General features: G+C 45.9%; 1 protein-coding gene across 2 annotated transcripts; it reads left to right on the top strand.

The window, feature by feature from the left end:
• The first annotated feature begins 242 nt into the window (after positions 1-242).
• On the top strand, positions 243-18,896 carry LOC140720648 (uncharacterized). Of its 2 annotated transcripts, XR_012097236.1 has the most exons (4): positions 243-374; positions 3,128-3,295; positions 15,262-15,399; positions 18,444-18,896. XR_012097236.1 is itself a non-coding variant. In XM_073035486.1 (3 exons), the coding sequence occupies exon 3, from the start codon at positions 13,547-13,549 to the stop codon at positions 14,315-14,317; it is 771 nt and encodes a 256-aa protein (XP_072891587.1). In that variant the 5' UTR covers positions 243-374; positions 3,128-3,295; positions 13,146-13,546; the 3' UTR covers positions 14,318-14,640. The 2 variants fall into 2 exon arrangements, 1 of the variants encoding a protein (XP_072891587.1); XM_073035486.1 differs by lacking the exons at positions 15,262-15,399; positions 18,444-18,896 and adding an exon at positions 13,146-14,640.
• Positions 18,897-24,403: the final 5,507 nt, after the last annotated feature.

Below are 24,403 nucleotides of genomic sequence, written 5' to 3'. Positions count from 1 at the left end.
GGGATCGGGGAAGATATGGAGGGAAAAACTAAATACGAGTCTGGTGTAAATATGGAAATAATATAGGGAAATAATGAAATAATTTGGGAAATGCGGCGGTGGGTCGGGCAATATGTGAAGGGGGAGGAACAGTCACCGAGTCACGTGATCCTGTTTTACAGCGGATCGTCAGCATTTTCCGAGGCTCCGCCCAACGCCCGTGACGCAATAAGCACATTGCGCATGCTCACATTCCCGGGAAAGGCAGTGTTTTTTCGTTCTTTGTGAAAGCGGGACGGCGGTGAGATCGGGATCGGGAGGGGCTTCTCGCCCCCTTGGATGGGGAGCCGGAGACGGATTATTCTCTGCGGGGCAGCAGCAACAATTTCCCTTCGGTGAGTATTGAAGCCGGTCCCGAGCGGGGAGGTCTGACGTTGGGTGGTGAGTTAACTTTCCCGAATTCAAACAAGATCAAGCCTGCAGATGTTGGAAATGCGAGCAACGCGCACAAAATGCTGGAGGAACTCAGCAGTCCGGGCAGAATCTAGGGGAAGAATACAGTCGACATTACCGGCCGAAACCCTTCGGCAGGACTGGATAATAAAAGGTGGGGGTGGGGAGGGAGAGAGAAACACAAGGTGATCGGTGAAACCTGAAGGGGGAGGGGATGAACTTTCCTGAACTGGCGGCCTCGCCTCGCTTCCTTCACAGAATCTGCCGGGGTCGGTCCGGGTTGTGAGACATTCACACCGAACCGTCTGAGATGAGCCGCCGCTCAGCCCCTGTTGTTCTGGTCCTATTAGCACGATGAAGTAAAACATGTTTCTATACTGTTACTGACAGAGAATTGTACAATTTGTGTTATCTGAATGTACTTGCCTGTGATGCTGCCACAAGTCAGTGTTTCTCTGTTCCTGTAACTTCCCGTACTTGTGCACTTGGCAATAAATTCAACAGGTCCTTCGAAAAGTCAGTGAGATTTGATTAGTGATGATCACCTTGGCAGCTCGGTAGGTCGAATGTATGAGACAGTACACTGTTAAATGCAAAACCCTGAACAGTGTTGATGATCAGAGGGATCTTGGAGTCCGAGTTCATCTCTCCCTGAAAGAGACTGCACAGATTGATCGGGTGGTTAAGAAGGCAAATGGCGTGGTTGTCTTTATCATTGAGTTCAAAAGTTGGGAAGTTATGTTGCAGCTTTATAAGATTAATTAGGCCACATCTGGAGTGTTTTATACAGTTGTGGTCGCTCTCATTCTCTGAAGGATATCGGGGCTTTGGAGAGGGCGCAGAAGAGGTTTACCAAGATATTGCTTGGAATAGAGGGCCTGAGCTATAACGGGAGGTTGGTCAATCTTATGTTGTTTTCTCTGGAGCCGTGCCGGCTGGGGTGAGACTGAATAGACGTTTATAAGATTACCAAAGGATTAGAAGCAGTGTCTCAGAAAGGCAGCGTCCATTATTAAGGAACTCCAGCACCCAGGGCATGCCCTTTTCTCAATGTTACCATCAGAGAGGGAGATATAGAAGCCTGAAGGCACACACTTAGTGACACAGAAACAGTTTCTTTCCCTCTGCCTTCTGATTGCCGAATAGACATTGAACCCTTGAACACGACCTCACTTTTTAAATATATAGTATTTCTGCTTTTTGCATGATTTTTAATTTATTCATAGAATAATAGAAAACCTACAGCACAATACAGTATAGTCCCTTCAGCCCACAAAGTTGTGCTGACATGTTCCTGCCTTAGAAATTACTATGGTTACCCATTGCCCTCTATTTTTCTAAGCTAGTTTTTCTCTATTTTCCTCCGGTGCCGGCAGGTACCTATCCAAAAATCTCTGAAAAGAGCCTATCATACCCACCTCCATAACCATTGCCGGCAGCCCATTACACCACTCTCCACCTCTCTCTGACTAAAAAAACTCACCCCTGATATCTCCTCTGTACCTACTCCCCAACACCTTAAACCTGTGTCCTCTTGTAGTTACCAATTCAGCCCTAGAAAAAAGCCTCTGACTACCCACATGATCAATGCCTCTCATAACCTTATATACCTCTTTCAGGTCACGTCTCATCCTCTGTCGCTCTGAGGAGAAATAGCCGAGTTCACTCAACCTATTTTCATAAGGCATGATCCCCAATCCAGGCAACATACTTTTAACTCTCCTCTGCAGCCTTTCTAAGATTTCCACATTTTTCCTGTAGTGAGGTGACCAGAATTGAGCACAGTGGAGTGTGACCAGGGTCCTATATAGCTGCAACAAAAACTCTCGGCTCCTAAACTCAATCACACAATTAATAAAGGTCAATGCACCGTAGACCATAGAGTCAACCTGCATATCAGACTTGAGTATCCTATGGACTCGGATCCCAAGATCCCTCTGATCCTCCGCACTGTGAAGAGTCTTCCCATTAATGCGATATTCTGCCATCATGTTTGACCTAACAAATTGAACAACTTCAAACTTATCCGGGTTGAACTCCATTTGGGACTTCTCAGCCCAGTTTTGCATCCTTTCAGTGTCCCACTGTGACCTCTGACAGCCCTCCACACTATCCACAACACTCCCAACATTTGTGTCATCAGCAAATTTACTAACACATCCCTTCACTTTCTCATCAAGGTCATTTATAAAAATTACGACGATCAATGGTCCCAGATATACGTATACTGTAATTTTTTATTATTTTGTTTTTTTTTTCTATATCATGTATTACATTGAAATGCTGCTGCAAAGTTAACAAATTTTACACCACATGCTGGTGATAATAAACTTGATTATGAATCTGAGTGGATAGACAATATATTTTTCCTGGGGATTGAAATGTCTAATACACTTAAGGTGAGACCAGATGTAAGCGACAAGTTTGTCTCTTTCCACAGAGCGGTGGGTAGCTGGACCCTCTGCCTGGGGTGGGAGACCCCCACCAGTCACGTGATCCTGTTTGCCCCTCCCATTTATCCGCAGATGTAACAATCTCTTCACACATGCTCACTGTCTCCGGGTGGGTGGTGTTTTCCTTTCTGCTCAGTCTTCAATGTTTAATGTTCAGTGAGTTTTGTTCATAGTAACATTTAATAGAAATGTTTGGTTCTCCTTTTTATTGCTAATCGGCTTCATTGTCTTTCATGTTAAAGTTAGACATGTGGTGAGAGATTTATTGGAAGAAAAACCCCAAATGGAAGCAAACCATGACTGAAGACGAGGGAACAGCAACAAGTGAACCAGCCCGAGGATTGAGAGCACCAACTGGAGAGTTCCCATCTGACTCAGAGATTCCAGTGATTCAGTCAGGAGAAAGTTTGGTGAGTCTCATTTACTCAAACACTGGTCCTTTAGACATTACATACCTGCACAAAGGAAGGTAGGAAATAGTTGGAGTGAGACTGAATGTGCCCAGAAGTAACAGTTATGCCTCTGCCAGACCCATTTACAATCACTCCAGGTCTGGTAATGTGCTGCCAGCAGCCCAGCCCTTTGAAATCACTCCCATTCCCTCACAGTGGTTACTCAGTTCAAGATCTTGCATCTCCTGAAGTAGCTTTTGGTCAGTTCTGAGTGGGGAGAGGGAAAGAGAGGGGAGGGTTTATACTGACTGTCTTTCAAAAAGAGTAATTGTTTGAACTTGCTGCAAACTCTCTCCCCATACCCTGTACTTTCTCACTAAATTATTGACATAGAAGACAAGTAGCAATGGGTGTAACCCCAGGGAATGTCACTAAGCATGGGACTCGAGTCCAAGAAACAGGCAGTCACCATAACACTCTGCCTCCTACCACCCAGCCATTCCCAGACCCTGGGGCTCTGTAACAAACTCAATGTTAACAGGAAGATTACTCACTGATTAAGATGATGAGAGAATTGTGGCCTCCTGAAAGGATACGCGAGCTGAGCTGTCTGATTCATTGGACCAGATCCACCCTCGTTGACAACGTAATTTACCCCTTGCCCATCCACCCAGGTCGTGTTACTTCCGATCACCCGCAGTACCCCAACCACCCTCCGTCCCCCCAGTGGCCCCACACCCTTCTGACCATTCACCCCACACCGACACATAGACAGGCCCCCTTCACCCACGTCCACCCTCCCAGCTTGGGGAACCAGAGCAAACTGATCCCGCTATCCTGACTCAGTGCAAAACTAAAACCAGGGATGCAAGACTGGAGAGCCCGGAGCCTCCAGCTGTCCGGCTCGGTCCCGGCCCTTTCCCACTGCAACCGGCCCTCGATTTACACAAACCCGAGATTAACACCTTCCTCACCGCCACCTGAACAGGAGAAACACCCGCATCAGCTGCGGTTGGCAATGCACTGCGATTTGCAGTAGGTCCCTGTATGCTGTGAAGCTCCCCCCGTCAGATATGTAGACCAGAACCGTACGTGTTAAGACTCCCCACTGTCGGATATGTAGACCAGAACCGTATGCGTTGACTCTCCACTGTCAGATATGGAGACCAGAACCGTACGTGTTAAGACTCCCCACTGTCGGATATGTAGACAAGAACCGTATGCGTTGACTCTCCACTGTCAGATATGGAGACCAGAACTGTACATGTTAAGACTCCCTGCTGTTGGATATGGAGACCAGAACCATACGCGTTAAGACTCCTCGCTGTGGGATATGTAGACCAGAACCATACTGTTAAGACTCCCCGCTGTCGGATATGTAGACCAGAACCATACTGTTAAGACTCGCCGCTGTCGGATATGTAGACCAGAACCATACGTGTTAAGACTCGCCGCTGTCGGATATGGAGACCAGAACCATACTGTTAAGACTCCCCGCTGTCGGATATGGAGACCAGAACCATACTGTAAAGAATCCCCGCTGGCGGATATGTAGACCAGAACCATACTGTTAAGACTCCCCGCTGTCGGATATGGAGACCAGAACCATACGTGTTAAGACTCGCCGCTGTCGGATATGGAGACCAGAACCATACTGTTAAGACTCCCCGCTGTCGGATATGTAGACCAGAACCATACTGTTAAGACTCCCCGCTGTCGGATATGGAGACCAGAACCATACGTGTTAAGACTCCCCGCTGTCGGATATGTAGACCAGAACCATACTGTTAAGACTCCCCGCTCTCGGATATGTAGACCAGAGCCATACGTGTTAAGGCTCCCCGCTGTCGGATATGGAGACCAGAACCATACTGTTAAGACTCCCCGCTGTCGGATATGTAGACCAGAACCATACGTGTTAAGACTCCCCGCTGTCGGATATGTAGACCAGAACCATACTGTTAAGACTCCCCGCTGTCGGATATGTAGACCAGAACCATACTGTTAAGACTCCCCGCTGTCAGATATGTAGACCAGAACCATACTGTTAAGACTCCCCGCTGTCGGATATGTAGACCAGAACCATACTGTTAAGACTCCCCGCTGACGGATATGTAGACCAGAACCATACTGTTAAGACTCCCCGCTGTCGGATATGTAGACCAGAACCATACTGTTAAGACTCCCCGCTGTCGGATATGTAGACCAGAACCATACTGTTAAGACTCCCCGCTGTCGGATATGTAGACCAGAACCATACTGTTAAGACTCCCCGCTGTCGGATATGTAGACCAGAACCATACTGTTAAGACTCCCCGCTGTCGGATATGTAGACCAGAACCATACGTGTTAAGACTCCCCACTGTCGGATATGTAGACCAGAACCATACGTGTTAAGACTCCCCGCTGTCGGATATGTAGACCAGAACCATACGTGTTAAGACTCCCCGCTGTCGGATATGTAGACCAGAACCATACTGTTAAGACTCCCCGCTGTCGGATATGTAGACCAGAACCATACAGTTAAGACTCCCCGCTGTCGGATATGGAGACCAGAACCATACTGTTAAGACTCCCCGCTGTCGGATATGTAGACCAGAACCATACGTGTTAAGACTCCCCGCTGTCGGATATGTAGACCAGAACCATACTGTTAAGACTCCCCGCTGTCGGATATGGAGACCAGAACCATACTGTTAAGACTCCCCGCTGTCGGATATGTAGACCAGAACCATACTGTTAAGAATCCCCGCTGTCGGATATGTAGACCAGAACCATACGTGTTAAGACTCCCCGCTGTCGGATATGTAGACCAGAACCATACTGTTAAGACTCCCCGCTGTCGGATATGTAGACCAGAGCCATACTGTTAAGACTCCCCGCTGTCGGATATGAGACCAGAACCATACGTGTTAAGACTCGCCGCTGTCGGATATGTAGACCAGAACCATACTGTTAAGACTCCCCGCTGTCGGATATGTAGACCAGAACCATACTGTTAAGACTCCCCGCTGTCGGATATGTAGACCAGAACCATACGCGTTAAGACTCCCCGCTGTCGGATATGTAGACCAGAACCATATGCGTTAAGACTCCCCGCTGTCGGATATGGAGACCAGAACCATACGTGTTAAGACTCCCCGCTGTCGGATATGTAGACCAGAACCATACTGTTAAGACTCCCCGCTGTCGGATATGTAGACCAGAGCCATACGTGTTAAGACTCCCCGCTGTCGGATATGTAGACCAGAACCATACGTGTTAAGACTCCCCGCTGTTGGATATGTAGACCAGAACCATACTGTTAAGGCTCCTCGCTGTCGGATATGTAGACCAGAACCATACTGTTAAGACTCCCCGCTGTCGGATATGTAGACCAGAACCATACTGTTAAGACTCCCCGCTGTCGGATATGTAGACCAGAACCATACTGTTAAGACTCCCCGCTGTCGGATATGTAGACCAGAACCATACGTGTTAAGACTCCCCGCTGTCGGATATGTAGACCAGAACCATACTGTTAAGACTCCCCGCTGTCGGAGATGTAGACCAGAACCATACTGTTAAGACTCCCCGCTGTCGGATATGTAGACCAGAATCATACTGTTAAGACTCCCCGCTGTCGGATATGTAGACCAGAACCGTACGTGTTAAGACTCCCCGCTGTCGGATATGTAGACCAGAACCGTACGTGTTAAGACTCCCCGCTGTCGGATATGTAGACCAGAACCATACTGTTAAGACTCCCCACTGTCGGATATGTAGACCAGAACCATACTGTTAAGACTCCTCGCTGTCGGATATGTAGACCAGAACCATACTGTTAAGACTCCTCGCTGTCGGATATGTAGACCAGAACCATACGTGTTAAGACTCCCCGCTGTCGGATATGTAGACCAGAACCATACTGTTAAGACTCGCCGCTGTCGGATATGTAGACCAGAACCATACGTGTTAAGACTCCCCACTGTCGGATATGGAGACCAGAACCATACGTGTTAAGACTCCCCGCTGTCGGATATGGAGACCAGAACCATACGTGTTAAGACTCCCCGCTGTCGGATATGTAGACCAGAACCATACTGTTAAGACTCCCCGCTGTCGGATATGTAGACCAGAATCATACTGTTAAGACTCCCCGCTGTCGGATATGTAGACCAGAACCATACTGTTAAGACTCCCCGCTGTCGGATATGTAGACCAGAACCATACTGTTAAGACTCCCCGCTGTCGGATATGTAGACCAGAACCATACTGTTAAGACTCGCCGCTGTCGGATATGCAGACCAGAACCATACTGTTAAGACTCCCCGCTGTCGGATATGTAGACCAGAACCATACTGTTAAGACTCGCCGCTGTCGGATATGTAGACCAGAACCATACTGTTAAGACTCCCCGCTGTCGGATATGTAGACCAGAACCATACTGTTAAGACTCGCCGCTGTCGGATATGTAGACCAGAACCATACTGTTAAGGCTCCCCGCTGTCGGATATGTAGACCAGAACCATACTGTTAAGACTCGCCGCTGTTGGATATGTAGACCAGAACCATACTGTTAAGACTCCCCGCTGTCGGATATGTAGACCAGAATCATACATGGTAAATGTCAGGGCATGGAATGTGATTAATGACCCTACAACAGGGGACTGAATAAATAGTTAGTCTAACAATTCTAATCAGACACACCATCTTCTCACCTTTCTCCCTCATCCCTGGCTACTTACCCCGTGTCCCTCACCACTCCCTCCTCACAGTCCCTCTTCCTCATAGGGCCCTCTACTTCAGCCCTCCCTTCTTCCTCCCTCTCTCCCTCACTGTCTCGCCTCTCCCATACCCCTTCCTTATCATCGCCCCTCTCAATCATCCTTGCTTCCTCACCGCCTCTCTCCCTCTCCCTTCCCTCTTCCCTATCCCTCTCAGTTACGCTGCTACTCAACCAGCCTCCCACTCTCTTTCGCCCCTTTCCTCACACTCTCCTTCTTTTTCACCTCTCTCTACTCCTCTATTAGCAAATAGTACTCCTCTCTTGTGTCTCTCTTCACCTACTCACTCTCTCATGCCTCTCTCTTCATTTCTCTCACACTCTCTCCCCTTCTCCCCTTCTATCCACTCTGTTTCTCTTCCTTTTCCATTCTCTCTCCCATCCCACAATCCCTGTCCCTACCCCTATCATCCGCCACCTCACTCTCAATCTCAGTCACCCTCTGCCTTCTCATCTCCATCTCCTCCTCTCTCACGCACCCTCTCACCTCAACCAAACTTTTCTCTCTCACTCAGTCACCTCCACCACTCTGTAACCTCCTCCATTTCCAGCTTTCTCTCTCTCTATCTCTCTCCCGACATTCCACCACCCCCACTCTCCCAAACACTCTCACTGCTGGCTCCTGTATCCCACATTGTTGGCCCCTCTTTCTCACCCTCTAAATCTACCAGTCACCGCTCACATTCTCCCTCTTCACTCTCTGTCAGTCCTCCTCCTCCTCCCCCTCTCTCCCATCACACCCCGTGCTCTCCACCCCATCCCATACAGTGCTTTGCAAATGGTTGGGCACCGCTGGTCAAACTTCCTGTTACTGTGAATAGTTAAGTGAGTAGAAGGTGAACTGATCTCCAAAAGTCATAAAGTTAAAGATGAAATATTCTTCAACATTTTAAGCAATTTAGTGTATTATTTCTGTTTTGTACAATTTTAGAGTGAGAAAAAGGAAAGGAGCACCATGGAAAAGTTTGGCCACCCCAAGAGATTTGAGCTCTCAGATAACTTTTACCAAGGTCTCAGGCCTGAGTTAGCTTGTTAGGACAGGCCAGGTTATGCAAATCGCAAAGCTTCATAAATACCCTGACCCCTCAAACCTTGTCCCAACCATCAGCAGCCATGGGCTCCTCTAAGCAGCTGCCTGGCACTCTGAAATTTAAAATAATGGATGCTCACATAGCAGGAGAAGGCTATAAGAAGATAGCAAAGTGTTTTCAGGTAGCCGTTTCCTCAGTTCGCAATGTAATTAAGAAATGGCAGTTAACAGGAACGGTGGAGATCAAGTTGATGTCTGGAAGACCAAGAAAATTTTATGAGAGAACTACTCATTGGATTGCTAGAAAGGCAAACCAAAACCCCTGTTTGATGTAAAAAAAACATTCAGTAAGATGTAACAGACTCTGGAGTGGTGGTGCGCTGTTCTACTCTGCAGCGACACCTGCACAAATATGACCTTCATGGAAGTGTCATCAGAAGAAAACCTTTCCTGCATCCTCACCGCAAAATTCAGCGTCAGAGGTTTTTCTGACATTGAGGGAGAGGTTGTTTTATTGACACCAGACAGATGTTGTTCAGACCTCAGATACAGTCAGCAATCAAATGCTTGAACATGGTGCGATGGATGTGTTGAGCTGTGGAAATCACGATGGAAGAAGCATCGTAGGAAAGCCAGATGAGCCCAGGGCAAGGAATTATGATATCGTAGGCATTACTGGGAATTGGTTGCACCCAACAGTCTGAGGGATTTAGAGGAACCAATTTGTAGAGAGTTCATAGACTATACCAAGTAACAAAAGTTGATATAGCAAGTGATTTTAACTTTCTGTATATTGACTGGGACTGCCATACTGTAAAAGGACTAGATGGGGTCGAGTTTGTCAAATGAACCTTAATCAGTACGTAAAAAACCGGCGTAGAAGTGTGCAATAAGCTGTTGGGAAATGATCCAGGGCTGGTGACAGAAATTAGTGTATGGCAACACTTTGTGTCTAGTGATCATAATGCCATGAGATTCCAAGAAAATATGGAAAAACAGAGGCCTGGACCTCTCTTGAGATTCTAAATTGGGGAAAGATCAATTTTTATGGTATTTTCAAGGATTTGACAAGTGTGGATTGGGACAGGCTGTTTTCTGGCAAAGGAGTATTTGGTGAGAGGGAGTTCTTCAGAAGTGAAATTCTGAGGGTGTAGAGGTTGTACGTGCCTACCAAAATAAAAGTTGAAAGGTAACTGGTGCAGTTTTCAACAGGTATTGAGGCCCCAGAAATTTTGTTCCTCGAAATTCCTCAGGCTGTTGGGTGCTACCAAGACCCATTAATGACTACAATATCATATTTCCACACCCTGAGCTCATCTGACTTTCTTTAGTTGTCTTTTGTTGGTTTCTGAAAGCTTCCCAATAGTTTTTGCTCTTTTGTTTGCCCTCTCTTTGGCTTTTATGTTGGGTTTGGCTTCTCATTTCAGCCACGGTTGTGTCCTCCTGCCTTTCCATTGCTTCCACTTCTTTGGGATGTATCGATCACTCAGCTCCCGAGTTGCTCCCAGAAACTCCAGCCATTGCTGCTCTGTCGTCACTCCTACCAGATTCCCCTTCCAGTCAGGTTTGGCCAGCTTCTCTGTCACAGAAACATGGAGAAGGTCAGAACAGAAACATGCTCACTCTGGACGATCAGAATGGTAATCTATACAGGAGACAAAATAGATGGGGGAGGTTTTAAATAGTAGTTTTGCATCTGTATTTACTCAGGAGATGGACACAGAGTCTGTAGAGGTAAGGCAAAGCAGCATCAACTTCATGGACCCTGTACAGATTACAGAGGTGGAGGTGTTTGCTGTCTTTTGGCAAATTAGCATGGATCAATCCCCAGGGCCTGACAAGTTGTTCCCTAGGACCCTGCGGAAGACAAGTGCAGAAATTGTTGGGGCACAAGCAGAGATATTCAAATCTTCCTTAGTGACAGGTGAGGTACTGGAGGATTGGAGGACAGACAATGTTGTTCCGCTGTTCGAGAAGGGCTGTAAGGATAAACAAGAAAATTATATGTTGGTGAGCTTGACATCAGTAGTGGGAAAGTTATTAGAACATATGTGCAGGATTCGGATATGTAAGCATTTGGATCGATGTGGTCTGACTAAAGATAGACAGCATGGCTTTGTGCATGGTAGGTCATGTCTAACCAATCTTACCGAGTCTCTCAAGGAAGTTATCAGGAAAGTGGATGAGGGCAAGGCAGTGGATGTTGTCTACATGGACTTTAGCAAGGCACTTGACAAAGTCTCATATGGGAGGTTGGTCAAGAAGGTTCAGTCACTCAGCATTCAAGATTAGACAGTAAATTGGATGAGACTCTGTCTTTGGGAGAAGCCAGAGCGTGGTAGCAGATGGTTGCCTCTCTGACCGGAGGCCTGTGTCTAGTGGTTGCCACAGGGATCAGTGCTGGATCTGTTGTTGTTTGTCACCTATATCAGTGGTCTGGATGATAAGATGGTTAGGGATCAGCAAGTTTCTGGATGAAACCGAGACTGGGGATTCAGCGGACTGTGAGAAGACTATCATGGCTTGCAGTGCGAACTGGACCAGGTGGAAATATGGCTTGAGAAATGGAAAATGGAATTCAATGCAGACAAGTGCGAGGTGTTGCATGTTGGTGGGACCTACCAGGGTGGGTCTTACACAGTGACTGGTCGGACATGGAGGAGTGTTGTTGAAGAATGGGATCTGGGAATACAGGTCTATATTTCACTGAAACTGGTGTCACAGTTAGATAGGGACGGAAAGAAAGATTTTGGCACATAGTCCTTCATAAACCAAAGTACTGAATGGTATGTTATGTTGACCTTGTACAAGACATTGGTGAGGCCTAATTTGGAGTATTCAGTGCAGTTTTGGTCAGCAACCTATAGGAAAGATATAAAGACTTTGAAAGAGTTCAGAGAAAATTCACAAGGATGTGGCCAGGTCTGGAGGACTTGGGTTATAAGGAGAGATTGAACAGGTCAGGGAACGTAGAAGATTGAGGGGAGATTTGATGCAGTTATACGACTATTTAGAGGTTTATAGATACGGTAAATGGAAGCTGGCTTTTACCACTGAGATGGGGTGGGACTACAACCAGAGGCCATGGGTTAAGGGTGAAAGGTGAAATGTTAAGGGGAACATGAGGGGAAACTTCTTCACACAGCCGGTAATCTGGGTGTGGAATGAGCAGCCAGCACAAGTGGTGCATACGAGCTGGATTTCAACATTTAAGAGGTTTGTGTAGGTACCTGGATGGTAGGGGTACAGGAGTAGAAAGTTTAAATAGTTCAACACAAACTAGATGGGCCAAAAGGCCTATTTCTGTGTTGTACTTTTCCATGACTGTGACAGAACCTTAAATAATACTAATATTCACTCAAATTCATTTTAACAGCTGTGCAGACCAACCATATATCTTGAGTAGGAGATATTTAAGGAAAGGTACCTCAATTCCGGAGTCTCTCCGGTTAGCGGACGATTTCCCTCCATGCCTCTCTGACGTCATGGGCAACCACATACGAGGCAAGTATGCCATTGCCTTCTGCCGGGTGAGGTTCCAAAGAGATCACCAGCTGGTAACCCAGCACGGATGGAAAGCGTGCAGGGGAGCCGGCTGGATTCGAACTCAGGACCTTTCGTCCCGAAGTCTGGCACTGATGCCACTACGCCACCAGCCAGGTCAGGAGATATTGACATGGCATTGAAACTGTGGCACTTTAAATTAACATTACATAAAGGAAAACCCTAGCTGCACATCAACAAAGGCTATTTGCATGAGAGGGTTTCTGTTACAGTGGGGCCAGGCATCCTTGCAGCTCAGTGGGAACAGGGAATAATGTGAATGGACAGAGTCAAACAGAGCCAAGTCTCAGATGGAGATTCCAGAAATGCCCCATTCTTATAGAGCATCAGAGAGTTTGAGGGTCATTCCAGACACCAGCACTGTGTAGAGTTAGAAGGTGATTTCTCTCTCCAACTTGGGTTGAACCTCACTGTAATAGTGTGATGTCAAATCACACCTTGGCAACTCAAGTGATCTAATCTCAAATATTCTTCTTCACCCACTGATGGATTTTTAAATCTTTTTACAGGTTAAAATCGACAAGGAATTTGTCTATGGGAATTCAAACACAACACACCAGTTGTGCTGTCTCTGTCTAGATATTTAAGGAGCAAGGGATTCAATCGACCATCCTTCCTGCTCAGACTGTGGGGAGGGATTCACTCAGTCATCTGACCAACTGGCACGTCCGTCATTTTACACAGGGGAGAGGCCATTCACCTGCTCAGACAGTGGGAATGGATTCACTCGTTAATCTCAACTGAAGTTACATCAGCAAGTTCACACTGGGCAAGGCCATTCACCTGTTCTGTGTTTGGGAAGGGATTCAGTCAGTCATCCCATCTGTGGACACACCAGTCAGTTCACACTGGGCAGAGGCTGGTCATCTTCTGAGTTTTTGTGGAAGGATTCACTCGGTCATCTGACCTAATGGCTCACCAGCAGGTTCACACCAAGGAGCGGCCATTTACCTGCTCAGACTGTGGGAAGAGATTCACCTACTCATCGCAACTCAAGTTACACCAGCGAGTTCACACTGGGGAGAGGCCATTCACCTGCTCAGACTGTCGGAAGGGATTCACTCAGTCATCTCACCTACTGGCACACCAGTCAGTTCACACTGGGGAGCGGCCATTCACCTGCTCAGACTGTGGGAAGGGATTCACTCATTTATACAACCTACAGTGTCACCAACGAGTTCACACTGGGGTGAGGCCATTCATTTGTTCAGACTGTGGAAAGGGATTCACTCGATCATCTATCCTACTTGCACACCAGCGAGTTCACACTGGGGAGCGGCCCTTCATCTGCTCAGAATGTGGGAAAGGATTCACTCAGTCATCGGAATTACTGGCACACCAGTCAGTTCACACTGGGGACTGGCCATTCACCTGCTCAGACTGTGGGAAGGGATTCACTTCATCATCTGATTTACAAAAACACAAGTCAGTTCACACCGGAGAGAGGCCTTTCACCTGTTCAGACTGTGGGAAGGGATTCACTCAGTCATCCACACTGAAGGTACATCAGCGAATTCACACTGGAGAGAGGCCATTCACCTGCTCAGACTGTGGGAAGGGATTCACTCAGTCATCTCACCTACTGAGACACCAGTCAGTTCACACTGGGAAGAGGCCGTTCACCTGCTCAGACTTTGGGAGGAGATTCTCTCAGCTATCTCCACCAAATGTGCATCATTGAGTTCACACAGGGGAGAGGCCGTTCACCTGCTGTCAATGTGGGGAAGGATTCACTCAGTAATCTAACCTTGTGATACACTACAGGGTTCACACTGGGGAGAAAGTTTCGATAAGCTGCATGCTGGATATTTGTCCATCACCGTTGCAGAATGCAATTTTGAGAGTGACTGTCGGTGCTGAACTCTGCAATTATTGCTGTTGCTCACCACACCCGGTTCTGCACCCTGGTCACTGGGCATGGGAGGAGTTTCTTCTGCTGCACATTCACCTTTAATGGGACTAAAGTTTAATACTCTGGATATGTGACGAATAAATCAGTTCTATTTTAAACTCTGTCTCCGGTACTTAGCGAATTTATAACACACCTAGTGTACAGTAGAGAGTCAACTCAGGCTTGCTGGGCCCTGCCAGTTATTCTGTTCCATCACAGTACTTTTAAATCCTCCCCTGTTGTTCATCTCCTGCTCTCCCTGTGGTGTTGGGTTCCAAACAGTCACCACTGTGTGGGTGAAGAGGTTTCCCTTGAGTTTTCTGCAGACTGAAGAAGTCGAGCTGCCTGCAGTTCTGTCAGAGATGTTCTTCGCCCCTCAAATCTCTGGGCTGAGGAAGAATGACATTGAGGGTTAACCTCCTTATTCAGGGCTCATTTCCACATTATGGGTCATTTTCAGGGCAGAGTTTGGGGCTCTGGACGATGGTCAGGGTACGAATGTACGATGAGGTGTAGGGAATCAGCAGTGGGGCATGGCAAAGAATGACAGAGTAGCAATGCTTGGAAGCTGATAGACAGAGAAAATCTTCTGTTTGTCTGACTGATGACGCAAACAATACCTGTGGAGAGGTGATCCACTGGTCGAGGAATATGCGTGTGTTGGGAATGGTTTTATCTATTAACGGAGTTGTTCCTGCTTGCTTATCCTGTGATATTATTAATGGTTCTTCCAGCATTTTTTGATAAAAACAGAAGTGGGGTCATATAATACAGCAAGAAAACAGAGGGAAGTGAGAGGATTGGAAAGCTTTTACATAACCAACAGGAGACAACTAAAAAAAAACACTGGAGAGACAAGATGAAAAATTAAGGTAAGTGAAGTATCAAAAGTTGTTCAGATACATAAAGAGTCAAAGAGAGGCAAGAGTTGATGTTGTACCGCTGGAAGATGATGTTGGTGAGTTAGTAATAGAGCAAAGAAATAGCGGTCGAATGTAATAAGTATTTTGTGTCAATCTTCACTGTTTAAAACACTAGCAGTATAAGACCATAAGACATAGGAGCAGAATTAGGCCATTCAGCCCATCAAGTCTGCTCTGCCATTCTATCATGGCTGATCCCGGTTCTCACTCAACCCCACGCACCTTCCTCCTTGCATATCCTGTAATGCCCTGATTGATCAGCAAACTATTAGCTTCTGCCTTAAATGTACCCACGGATTTGGCTCCCACCGCCATCTGTGTCAGTGAATTCCAGATGTTCACTGCTGTCTGACTAAACAAAATCCTCCTTAACTACTCTGAAAGGTCGCTCCTCAGTTTGGAGGCTGTGCCCTCTGTTATGGCTACCCCCACCATACGAAAAGTCCTCTCCTCATCCACCCGATCCAGACCTTTCCACATTCGGTAGGTTTCAGTGAGATTTACCCCACACCACTCACATTTATTAAACATATGTCAGTGCAGGAGTACAGGCCCAAGGCTGGCAAACGCTCCTCATATCTTAACCCCTTTATTACCGGAATCATCTTCTTGAACACCCTCTGGACTCTCTCCAACAACAACACACCTTTTCTGAGATATGCATCCCAAATACTCTCAGTGCGGCCTAAGTAGTATCTTATAAAGTACCAGCATCATCTCCTTGCTTATAGATTCTACTTCACTTTAAATAAATGCCAGCATTGCATTTGCCTTCTTTACCATAGGCTCAACCTGTAAATTAACCTTCTGGGAGTCTTGCCCGAGGATTCATATTTCCTTCTGTACTTCTGTTGTTTGAACCTTTTCCCCAATCAGATAATAGTTCACTATTGTTCCTTTTGCCAAAATGCATTATCATACATTTCCCAGTATTGTATTCCATCTGCCACTTTTTTGCCCGTTCTTGAAATTTGTCTGTGTCCTGCTGCAATCGGATTACTTCCTCAGCACTACCAACGCCTCCACCTATCTTTGTATCATCCACAAACCTTGCCACAAAGCCATCAGTTCCATTATCCAACTCATTGACAAACTATTTGAAAAGTAGCAGTCCGAATACTGACCCCTGTAGACCACTAGTCACTGCTAGCCAACCAGAAAAGGCCCCTTTTATTCCCACTCGCTGCGTCTTGGCTGTTAGCCATTCCTCTGTCCATGCTAGTATTTCCTCTGATTTTTAACCTGTTAAGCAGTCTCATGTGTGACACCTTATCAGATGCCTTCTGAAAATCCAAGTAAATGATATCCACTGCCTCTCGTTTGTCCATCCTCCTTATGACCTCCTCGAAGATCTGTAACAGACTTATCAGGCAAGGTTTCCCTGTACAGAAGCTATGCTGGCTTTGACTTATTATATCATTAGTCTCCTAGTACCCCAAAACCTCAACTGTTATATTAGACTCAAATGCTTTCCCAGCCACTGAGGTTAGGCTAACTAGACTATAATTTGCTTTTTTTTCAGTTGCCTGGTGCTGGATTTTAAAAGAAACCCATTTATCTAACTTCCTACTCACTTTTGCTACATTATATGCACTTTCCTTGGCTTTTATACAGTCCTTAACTTCCTTTGTCAGCCGTGGTAGTCTAGCCCTGCTGTTTGAGAACTACTTCTGCCAGACATATCTATCCTGTACGTTATGAACTATTCTCAGAGACGTCAGCCACCTGGGGAATCACCTCTCTCATGCCTCTGTAATACACTTTATTCCATTGCCATACTCCGCATGTGACCTATGCTTCTCCCTCACAAGTTGCAGTGGGAATTCAATCAAATTAAGATCACTGCCTTCTAATGGTTCCTTTACATTATCCTCCCTAATAAGATCTGGGTTATTAAAAAACACAAAACTAAGATAGCAGTTCCCTGAGTAGGCTCAACCATCAGCTGCTCTAAAAAGCCATTTTGTACACATTCCATCTCTTGCGATCGGACACAAATCTGACTTTCCCCATTCTCCTGCAGATTGAAGTCACCCACTACAATTGTGTCATTAAATTTATTGCATAAATGCCAAACATTCAGCAGTATCTGGGACAGAAGTGAGGATACATGCTTTTACCAAGGAGAGAAGGTGTTTTTGAAGCTGAAAGGCCTGAAGGTAGATAAGACTCCTGGACCAGAAGGTGTACACCCCAGGGTTCAGAAAGAGGTAGCTGAAGAGACTGTGAAGGCATTAGAGTCAAAGAACACTACAACCCAGGCAAACCCCTTTCAGCCAAACTAGTCCGTGCCAAAACATTGATCTGCCGAGTTCCAACAACTTCCACCTTGTCCATAGACCTCCATATCCTTCTCATCCAGTGACCTAAGCAAATTTCTCTTAAAGATTACAATCGTCCCTGCCACTTGCTCTGGCAGCTCGGTGCACACTCTCCCCGCCTCTGAATGAAGAAGTTCCCCCTTAGCTTTCTCTTCAAGTGATGAGTAATGATCTATCAGAAATCACTAGATGTTGGAATGGTTTTTGGCGGACTAGAAACTTGCCAATGTCACTCCACTCTTTAAGAAGAGAGGGAGGCAGAAGAAAAAAAAACAATGGACAACAAAGGTTTTGCTTCCTGAAAACCTTTAGGTGTATCTTATGAATTTTGGGCTACTGATCATGAAAATCACCATGGAATTTCCCTATCACGCACCATTTTTTGAAATCGCTTATGTTTATTATTTCAATTCATAATTCAGGTCAATTAAAATGTTGCCAGGAATGTAAGCTGGAAAGTTTCCTATCTTGTTCAGGCATGCTTGGGCATACTTAGCCGGCGCGGCTGCTGCAAGGCAGGACAGGTTTCAGTAATAATTATTGGGTTCAGGACTGTAAGGATGGAATTTGCTATTACCAGGCAGAGGGAAAAAAAATCAATGAAAGATTTTTCCCAGAATAACTGATGCCAAGGTTAAGGAAAGCATTTTTATTGGTCCACAAATCAAACAGGTCATCAATGACAGGCAATTTGAAGAATTTCTAGTGGGACTGGAGAAAATGACATGGAAGGCATTCAAGGAAGTTGTTGAAATTTTTCTCTGCATCAACAGAGCACCAAGCTTCATGCAGCTGGTTGAAACCATGCTTCAAGCATATAAAACCATGAAATGCAACATGTCACTAAAGATTCATTTTCTGCATTCACATTTGGACTTCTTCCCTGCAAATCTTGGTGCTGTTAGTGACGAGCATGGTGAAAGTTTTCACCAGGACACTGTGGTCATGGAGAAAAGATACCAGGGCAACTGAATCCAGCAATGCTGCAAATTAGTGTTGGGCACTTAAGCGAGAAGCCTCAGACACTGAGTACGAATGAAAATCATTAACCAAATATTTTTTACTTGGTTGCACTATTGCAAAGCAGCAGCACCATTATGCAATTAAAGACAATATGTTCAATAACAGTTAATTTGTCGTTTTTCCAAATTCCTGCGTGATACAAGTAGTCTTAAATTATATTCGTGTTAATCTTCAAGCAGTTTATCATAAACAAAAAAATTCTGAGGAAGCAACACTTTTGAAAAAACAAAATTGTTGTCCAGTGAGATTATAGGACAGTTAGTCTGATCTCAGTGGTCAGGAATATGTTCGGGTGTATTAAGGGTGAGTTTTTTGGGTACTGTAATTGGGGAGGCATGATGAAGTAGGACAAAGTCAGCAGAATTCCTTTGCAGGGAATCGTGTGACAAATCACTTGCAATATTTTGAGGAAATAACAGGCAAGATAAATAAAGCAGAGGCAGTGGATGTTGTTTGCATGGATTTTCAGATGAGCTTTAACAAGGTACCCCATGCAAGGCCGATTGAGAAAGTAAGGAGGAAACAGATCCAAGAGGACATTGCTTTGTGGGTCCAGAACTGGCTTGCCACAGAGGACAAAGAATAGTTGTAGTCGGGTCATATTCTGCATGGAGGTCGGTGACTAGTGGTCTATTACTAGTGGACTAGTGGATGACTCCCATCCACTCCATAAGGTACTGGTTAGGCACAGAAGTACATTCAGCCAGAGACTCATTCCACCGAGGTGCAACACTGAGCATCAAAGGAAGTCATTCCTGCCTGTGGCCATCGAACTTTACAACTCCTCCCTCGGAGTGCTATTCCACTTGGAATAATTTACTTATTATTATTTAATTATGGTTTTATATTGCTATATTTCTACACTATTATTGGTTGGTGTGACTGTAACAAAACCCAACTTCCCTCGGGATCAATAAAGGATATCTGTCTGTATGTCTGGTGTGCCTCAGGGATCTGTTCTGGGAACTCTACTCCTCGTGATTTTTATAAATGACCTGGATAAGGAAGTGGAAGGATGGGATAGTAAGTTTGCTGATGACACAAAGTTTGGGGGGGAGGTGTTGTTGATAGTGTGGAGGGCTGTCAGGGGTTACAGCAGGACATTGATAAGATGCAAAACTGGACTGAGAAGTGGCAAATGGAGTTCAACACTGATAAGTGTGAGGTGATTCATTTTGTTAGGTCAAATATGATGGCAGAATATATTAATGGTAAGCCTCTTGGCAGTGTAGAGGATCCGCGGGATCTTGGGGTCTGAGTCCAAAGGACACTCAAAGCTGTTACGCAGGTTGACTGTGTGGTTAAAAAGGCATAAGGTCTTTTTGTTTCTTTTGTTCATAAATACTATGAGTTTGGGAGGCTATATATATTGATTATTATATATTTGAATGTCTACTTAAACTATCAACTATGTACTCTCAAACACTTTGTATTCATGTTTCATTTATGTTTGCTTAAAAATTAATACAAAGATTTAAAAAGAAAAAGGCATAAGGTGCATTGGCTTTCATCAACTGTGCGATTGAGTTTAAGAGCCGAGAGGTAATGTTGCAGCTATATAGGACCATGGTCAGAGTCCACTTGGAGTACTGTGCACATTTCTGGTCCCGTCAATACAGGAAAGATGTGGAAACCATTGAAAGGGTGCAGAGGAGAATTACAAGGATGTTGCCTGGATTGGGGAACGTGCCTTATGAGAATAGGTTGAGTGAATACGGCCTTTTCTCTTTGGAGCGATGGAGGACGAGAGGTGACCTGATAGAGGTGTATAAGGTGATGAGAGGCATTGATCGTGTGGATAGTCAGAGGCTTTTTCCCAGGGCTGAAATGGCTAACATGAGCGGGAAAGTTTTTTTGACACAGAGAGTGGTGAGTGTGTGGAATGGGCTGCCGGGGGCGGTGTTGGAGGCTGAACCGATAGGGTGTTTTAAGAGACTCCTGGACAGGTAGATGGATCTTAGAAAACTAGAGGGCTATGGGTAACCCTAGGTAATTTCTAAGTTAAGGACATGTTCGGCACAGCATTGTGGGCTGAAGTGCCGGAATTGTGCTGTACGATTTCTATGAAGATGCATTTTGTGTCAATAACTGATTTGGAAATGTTGGATTTGGTCTCTTAGCCAAATAGTGGACACAGTTTGGGAACAACTGGGTTCCAAGTATTGGTCCCTACAACACCCACTGGGACATCTTACAGGCCCAGGAAGGGTCTTTAAACAGACCGATTACCAGAACAGACGAAGACCACTCGGCCCCTCCAAACCGTCCTGTCATTCAATAAGTCCTTGGACTGGTCCATTCGCCCCCCACTTTGCTCGGACCATTGGCCCCACTTGTAGGTCAATAGACTGCCGGTTTGACCCGCAATGTGGTGAATCCCTCTGCTCGCCACCACTCCATCTTTCCAATAAAATGCACCCCCTTCCTTCCCCTGCTGGGTTCAATCCCTCCGTCCCCGGGGATTCGGCCAGTGTTCTCCTCCTACCTCTCAGCGATACATCAGACTCCGGCCGCAGGGACGCTTCAGAAGCGGGAAGAAATGAAAAGAAATCAAAAAGCGGGACATTTACTTTGAGGTTTATCCCGCCGAGGAAGCGGGGGAGACGATCTCTCGGCTGTTTCGCCTGTACTATTGGGTGTAATGAGTAATTGACATCGCTTCGCACCAATGGAAATAACGCAGCACCTGAATCCTCTGTTTCTCTGGGGGCCATAATTATAACCGTTGCTCTACAGATCCCACTGAATAAAGTTGAAATTTCAAAGTTTAAGTCTGAAAAGGGAGAGATTAATGGCGGACAGAAATCGACTGTGTCTTACATGTCCATGAGCGAGAGGCGGAGTCCTGTGTTAAATGTTTAACCATCACGGCGACTGAAGGCAGCTGCAGGTTCATGAGGGACTGTTACTGTCAGATTCTGCAGTACTTGCGGCTGCTCATCGCACCCAGGACTGAACCCTGGTTACTGAGCATTGGAGGAGTCTGTTCTGCTGATGTTAGCCTTAAACTGGACTAGTGCTTAATATTGTGGATCTGTGAAAGATAAATCAGCTCTGTATCAAATCCCATGTCTCAGGTACTTACTGTCTCTACCACACTCACGAAGCAAACTAGGGAGGCCACTCGGCCCATCTGGTCCCTGCCCATATTTCTGTTCCATATCAGTATATGAAAATCTACCCTTGCTGTTCCCCTCTCACTCTCCCTGAGATGACAGGTTGCCCACCATGTAACCTACTCTAGAAAATGCTTAGAAAATGCTTAGAAAATGCCTACAGCATAGCCACCTATTTTCCTAAGCTCCATGTACCTATCTAAGAGTCTCTTAAAAGACCCTATTGTATCCGCCTCTACCACCATCACTGGCAGTGCATTCCACACAAACACCACTCCTTGCTTTAAAAATCTTAGCTCTGATATCTCCTCTGTACCTACTTCCAAGCAGCTTAAACCTATTCCCCCTCGTGTTAGCTGTTTCAGCCCTGGGAAAAAGCCTCTGGCTATCCACACGACCAATGCCTCTCATCATCTTATACATCTGCATGAAATCCCTGCATGATTTTCTCCGGGCTGAATAAGACGATGAGCTCACTGTGGTTGTGACGTTCTTCAGGGCTCTGGACGAAGTTGGTTAAACTCCTTCTTCCCCCCTCTTTTCAACGTGTTGGGTCATTTTCACCAATTTTAAAGGACTGTGCCTCAGACAGCTGGGTTGTTGCAATTGTTACGTACCAGCAGCAACAGATCACTAACGGAGTCTGGTTTCGATGTTAAAACCACTCTCTTCTTTAGTATCTGCTCCAAATATAAAAGATTAAACGAAATAAACAGAATTTAACAGTGTAATGCGTATATATAGCTCCCAAACTATCAAGCTTGGGAAACAATGCTTAAAGTCTTCAGATGGTAAAATAGAAAAGTTCAGTAATCCACGGAAAAAGTGAGTGAGAGGAGAGATTTGTAAATCCACACGAACATGTAGAGAGAAGGCAATTACGAAGAATTCCACACACATTCCACGCTGGGTAAACGAAACAACAGTCGCTGAAGATCTTATCCGTCGATTAGTTCCGAAATCCTCTTAGAAATGTCACCAGGTGACAGTCAGAGGAATATCGTCTTCAAGTGGTTACCACAGAACACCCGGATTCCAGGTAAGGGCCAACAAAAGTGATACCACAGGACACTCCAGCAAATCCACACATATGGATGATACGAAGTGACAGTCACACATCCGTTGTGCACTGCGTGCCGATGATCAGATCAACCCAACCTTTCGGGCATGGAAGAGTTGCAGCCTAGAGCAGTCACACGCTGAAGTTCCTACAGCTTGTCTCCCTCTCCCTCTCCCGCTCCCGCTCCCTCAGGCTGCCGCCGCTTGTGTCTGACGTCACAGCCCCGCCTCACTCAGGCACTTAAAGCGACACTCACAGTAAACGAACCTGCGGTCTCGTAACACAATGCGCCTCTAAAGTCTGACAGCAGACTAGCGAGTGAATCTTCGATGGTGCAGAGTCAGAAACCGAAGAGTTGCCAGCCTGAGTCAGGCTTTGGGACTCCAGAGAGAGATGGGGTCTAGAGTTTACGAGGAGGAGGAGGAATCAGACCAGCAGGATATGACTACAAAAGAAACATCAGAAACATTTGGAAACTGGTTGACCGGAAAAAAAGGTGGTTAATTTCTGCAAAATACTAGTGGAAATCAACAGATGAGGCAGAAAATGTGAAGAGGAATAAATAGACAATGTTTAGGCCGAGCCCCTTCAGCATGCCTAGACTGTGTACTTCTCTGCTTAGTTGCTGCCTGAACTGCAGAGTTCCTCCAGCATTTTGTGTGTGTGCGTCTCTGTATTTCCAACAACTGCAGAATCTCCTGTGTTTTTTAACTGCATTTTACTTTGGCATTAGATACACGTTGGTATTGAGTATATTGTTTATGGGAGCCACTTTCTGCGTTAAAACAGCTGCTGATTTTTCTATACACACGAAAAAAAATGAGGTATGGACAATGAACCGGTGCTTGCAGAAATGTTTAATGGCACCCTAATTACCCATAATGCGGTGCGTTAAAAATTTCGCCTAAAGTGCCCTAAAGCACCGAGGAAATGCGCAGGCGTCAGGCTGATGACGTCCCCGAGTATCACGCATGCGCGCAGTACCCTGCAGGCCTTGAAAATGTCGGGCGCAAGTAAGATCGATTCTCTCCGATTTTATATTAAACACCGACTTCAGGACGATTCCTGTGAAATCCAGTCACGGTGGCCAGCAATCCCGGAACAGTCCTGCCCTATTTCCTCTCTCTCAGACCCACGATCTGTACACGGGCCCCGGGGAGCTTTCGGCTGATGAGGGAATGGAAACCGATGGATCTCTCAGACAGAGCTGAGCTCCAGCTGTCTAAATGCAAGGATTAGGAACTCAGAGGAAGGGAACAAAATCTTTTGCATCAGCAGTAGAGAAAATTAGCTTTGTTCCACCTCCAATCAGTAACAAGAGAAAATCTGCAGATGCTGGAAATCCAAGCAACACACACAAAATGCCGGCGGAACTCAGCATTAGTACTCTTTTCCTTAGATGCTGCCTGGCCTGCTGAGTTCCTCCAGTATTT

Source organism: Hemitrygon akajei, unplaced genomic scaffold (assembly GCF_048418815.1).
Source record: "Hemitrygon akajei unplaced genomic scaffold, sHemAka1.3 Scf000045, whole genome shotgun sequence".
Taxonomy (NCBI): Eukaryota; Metazoa; Chordata; class Chondrichthyes; order Myliobatiformes; family Dasyatidae; genus Hemitrygon; species Hemitrygon akajei.
Note: the sequence above shows the minus strand (reverse complement) of the source record. Positions and strands in the feature narration are given on the sequence as shown.

Bases quoted from the DNA above. Each gene is read 5' to 3' on its own strand.
- LOC140720648 (XM_073035486.1), top strand. From the start codon at position 13,547: ATGGCTCACCAGCAGGTTCACACCAAGGAGCGGCCATTTACCTGCTCA.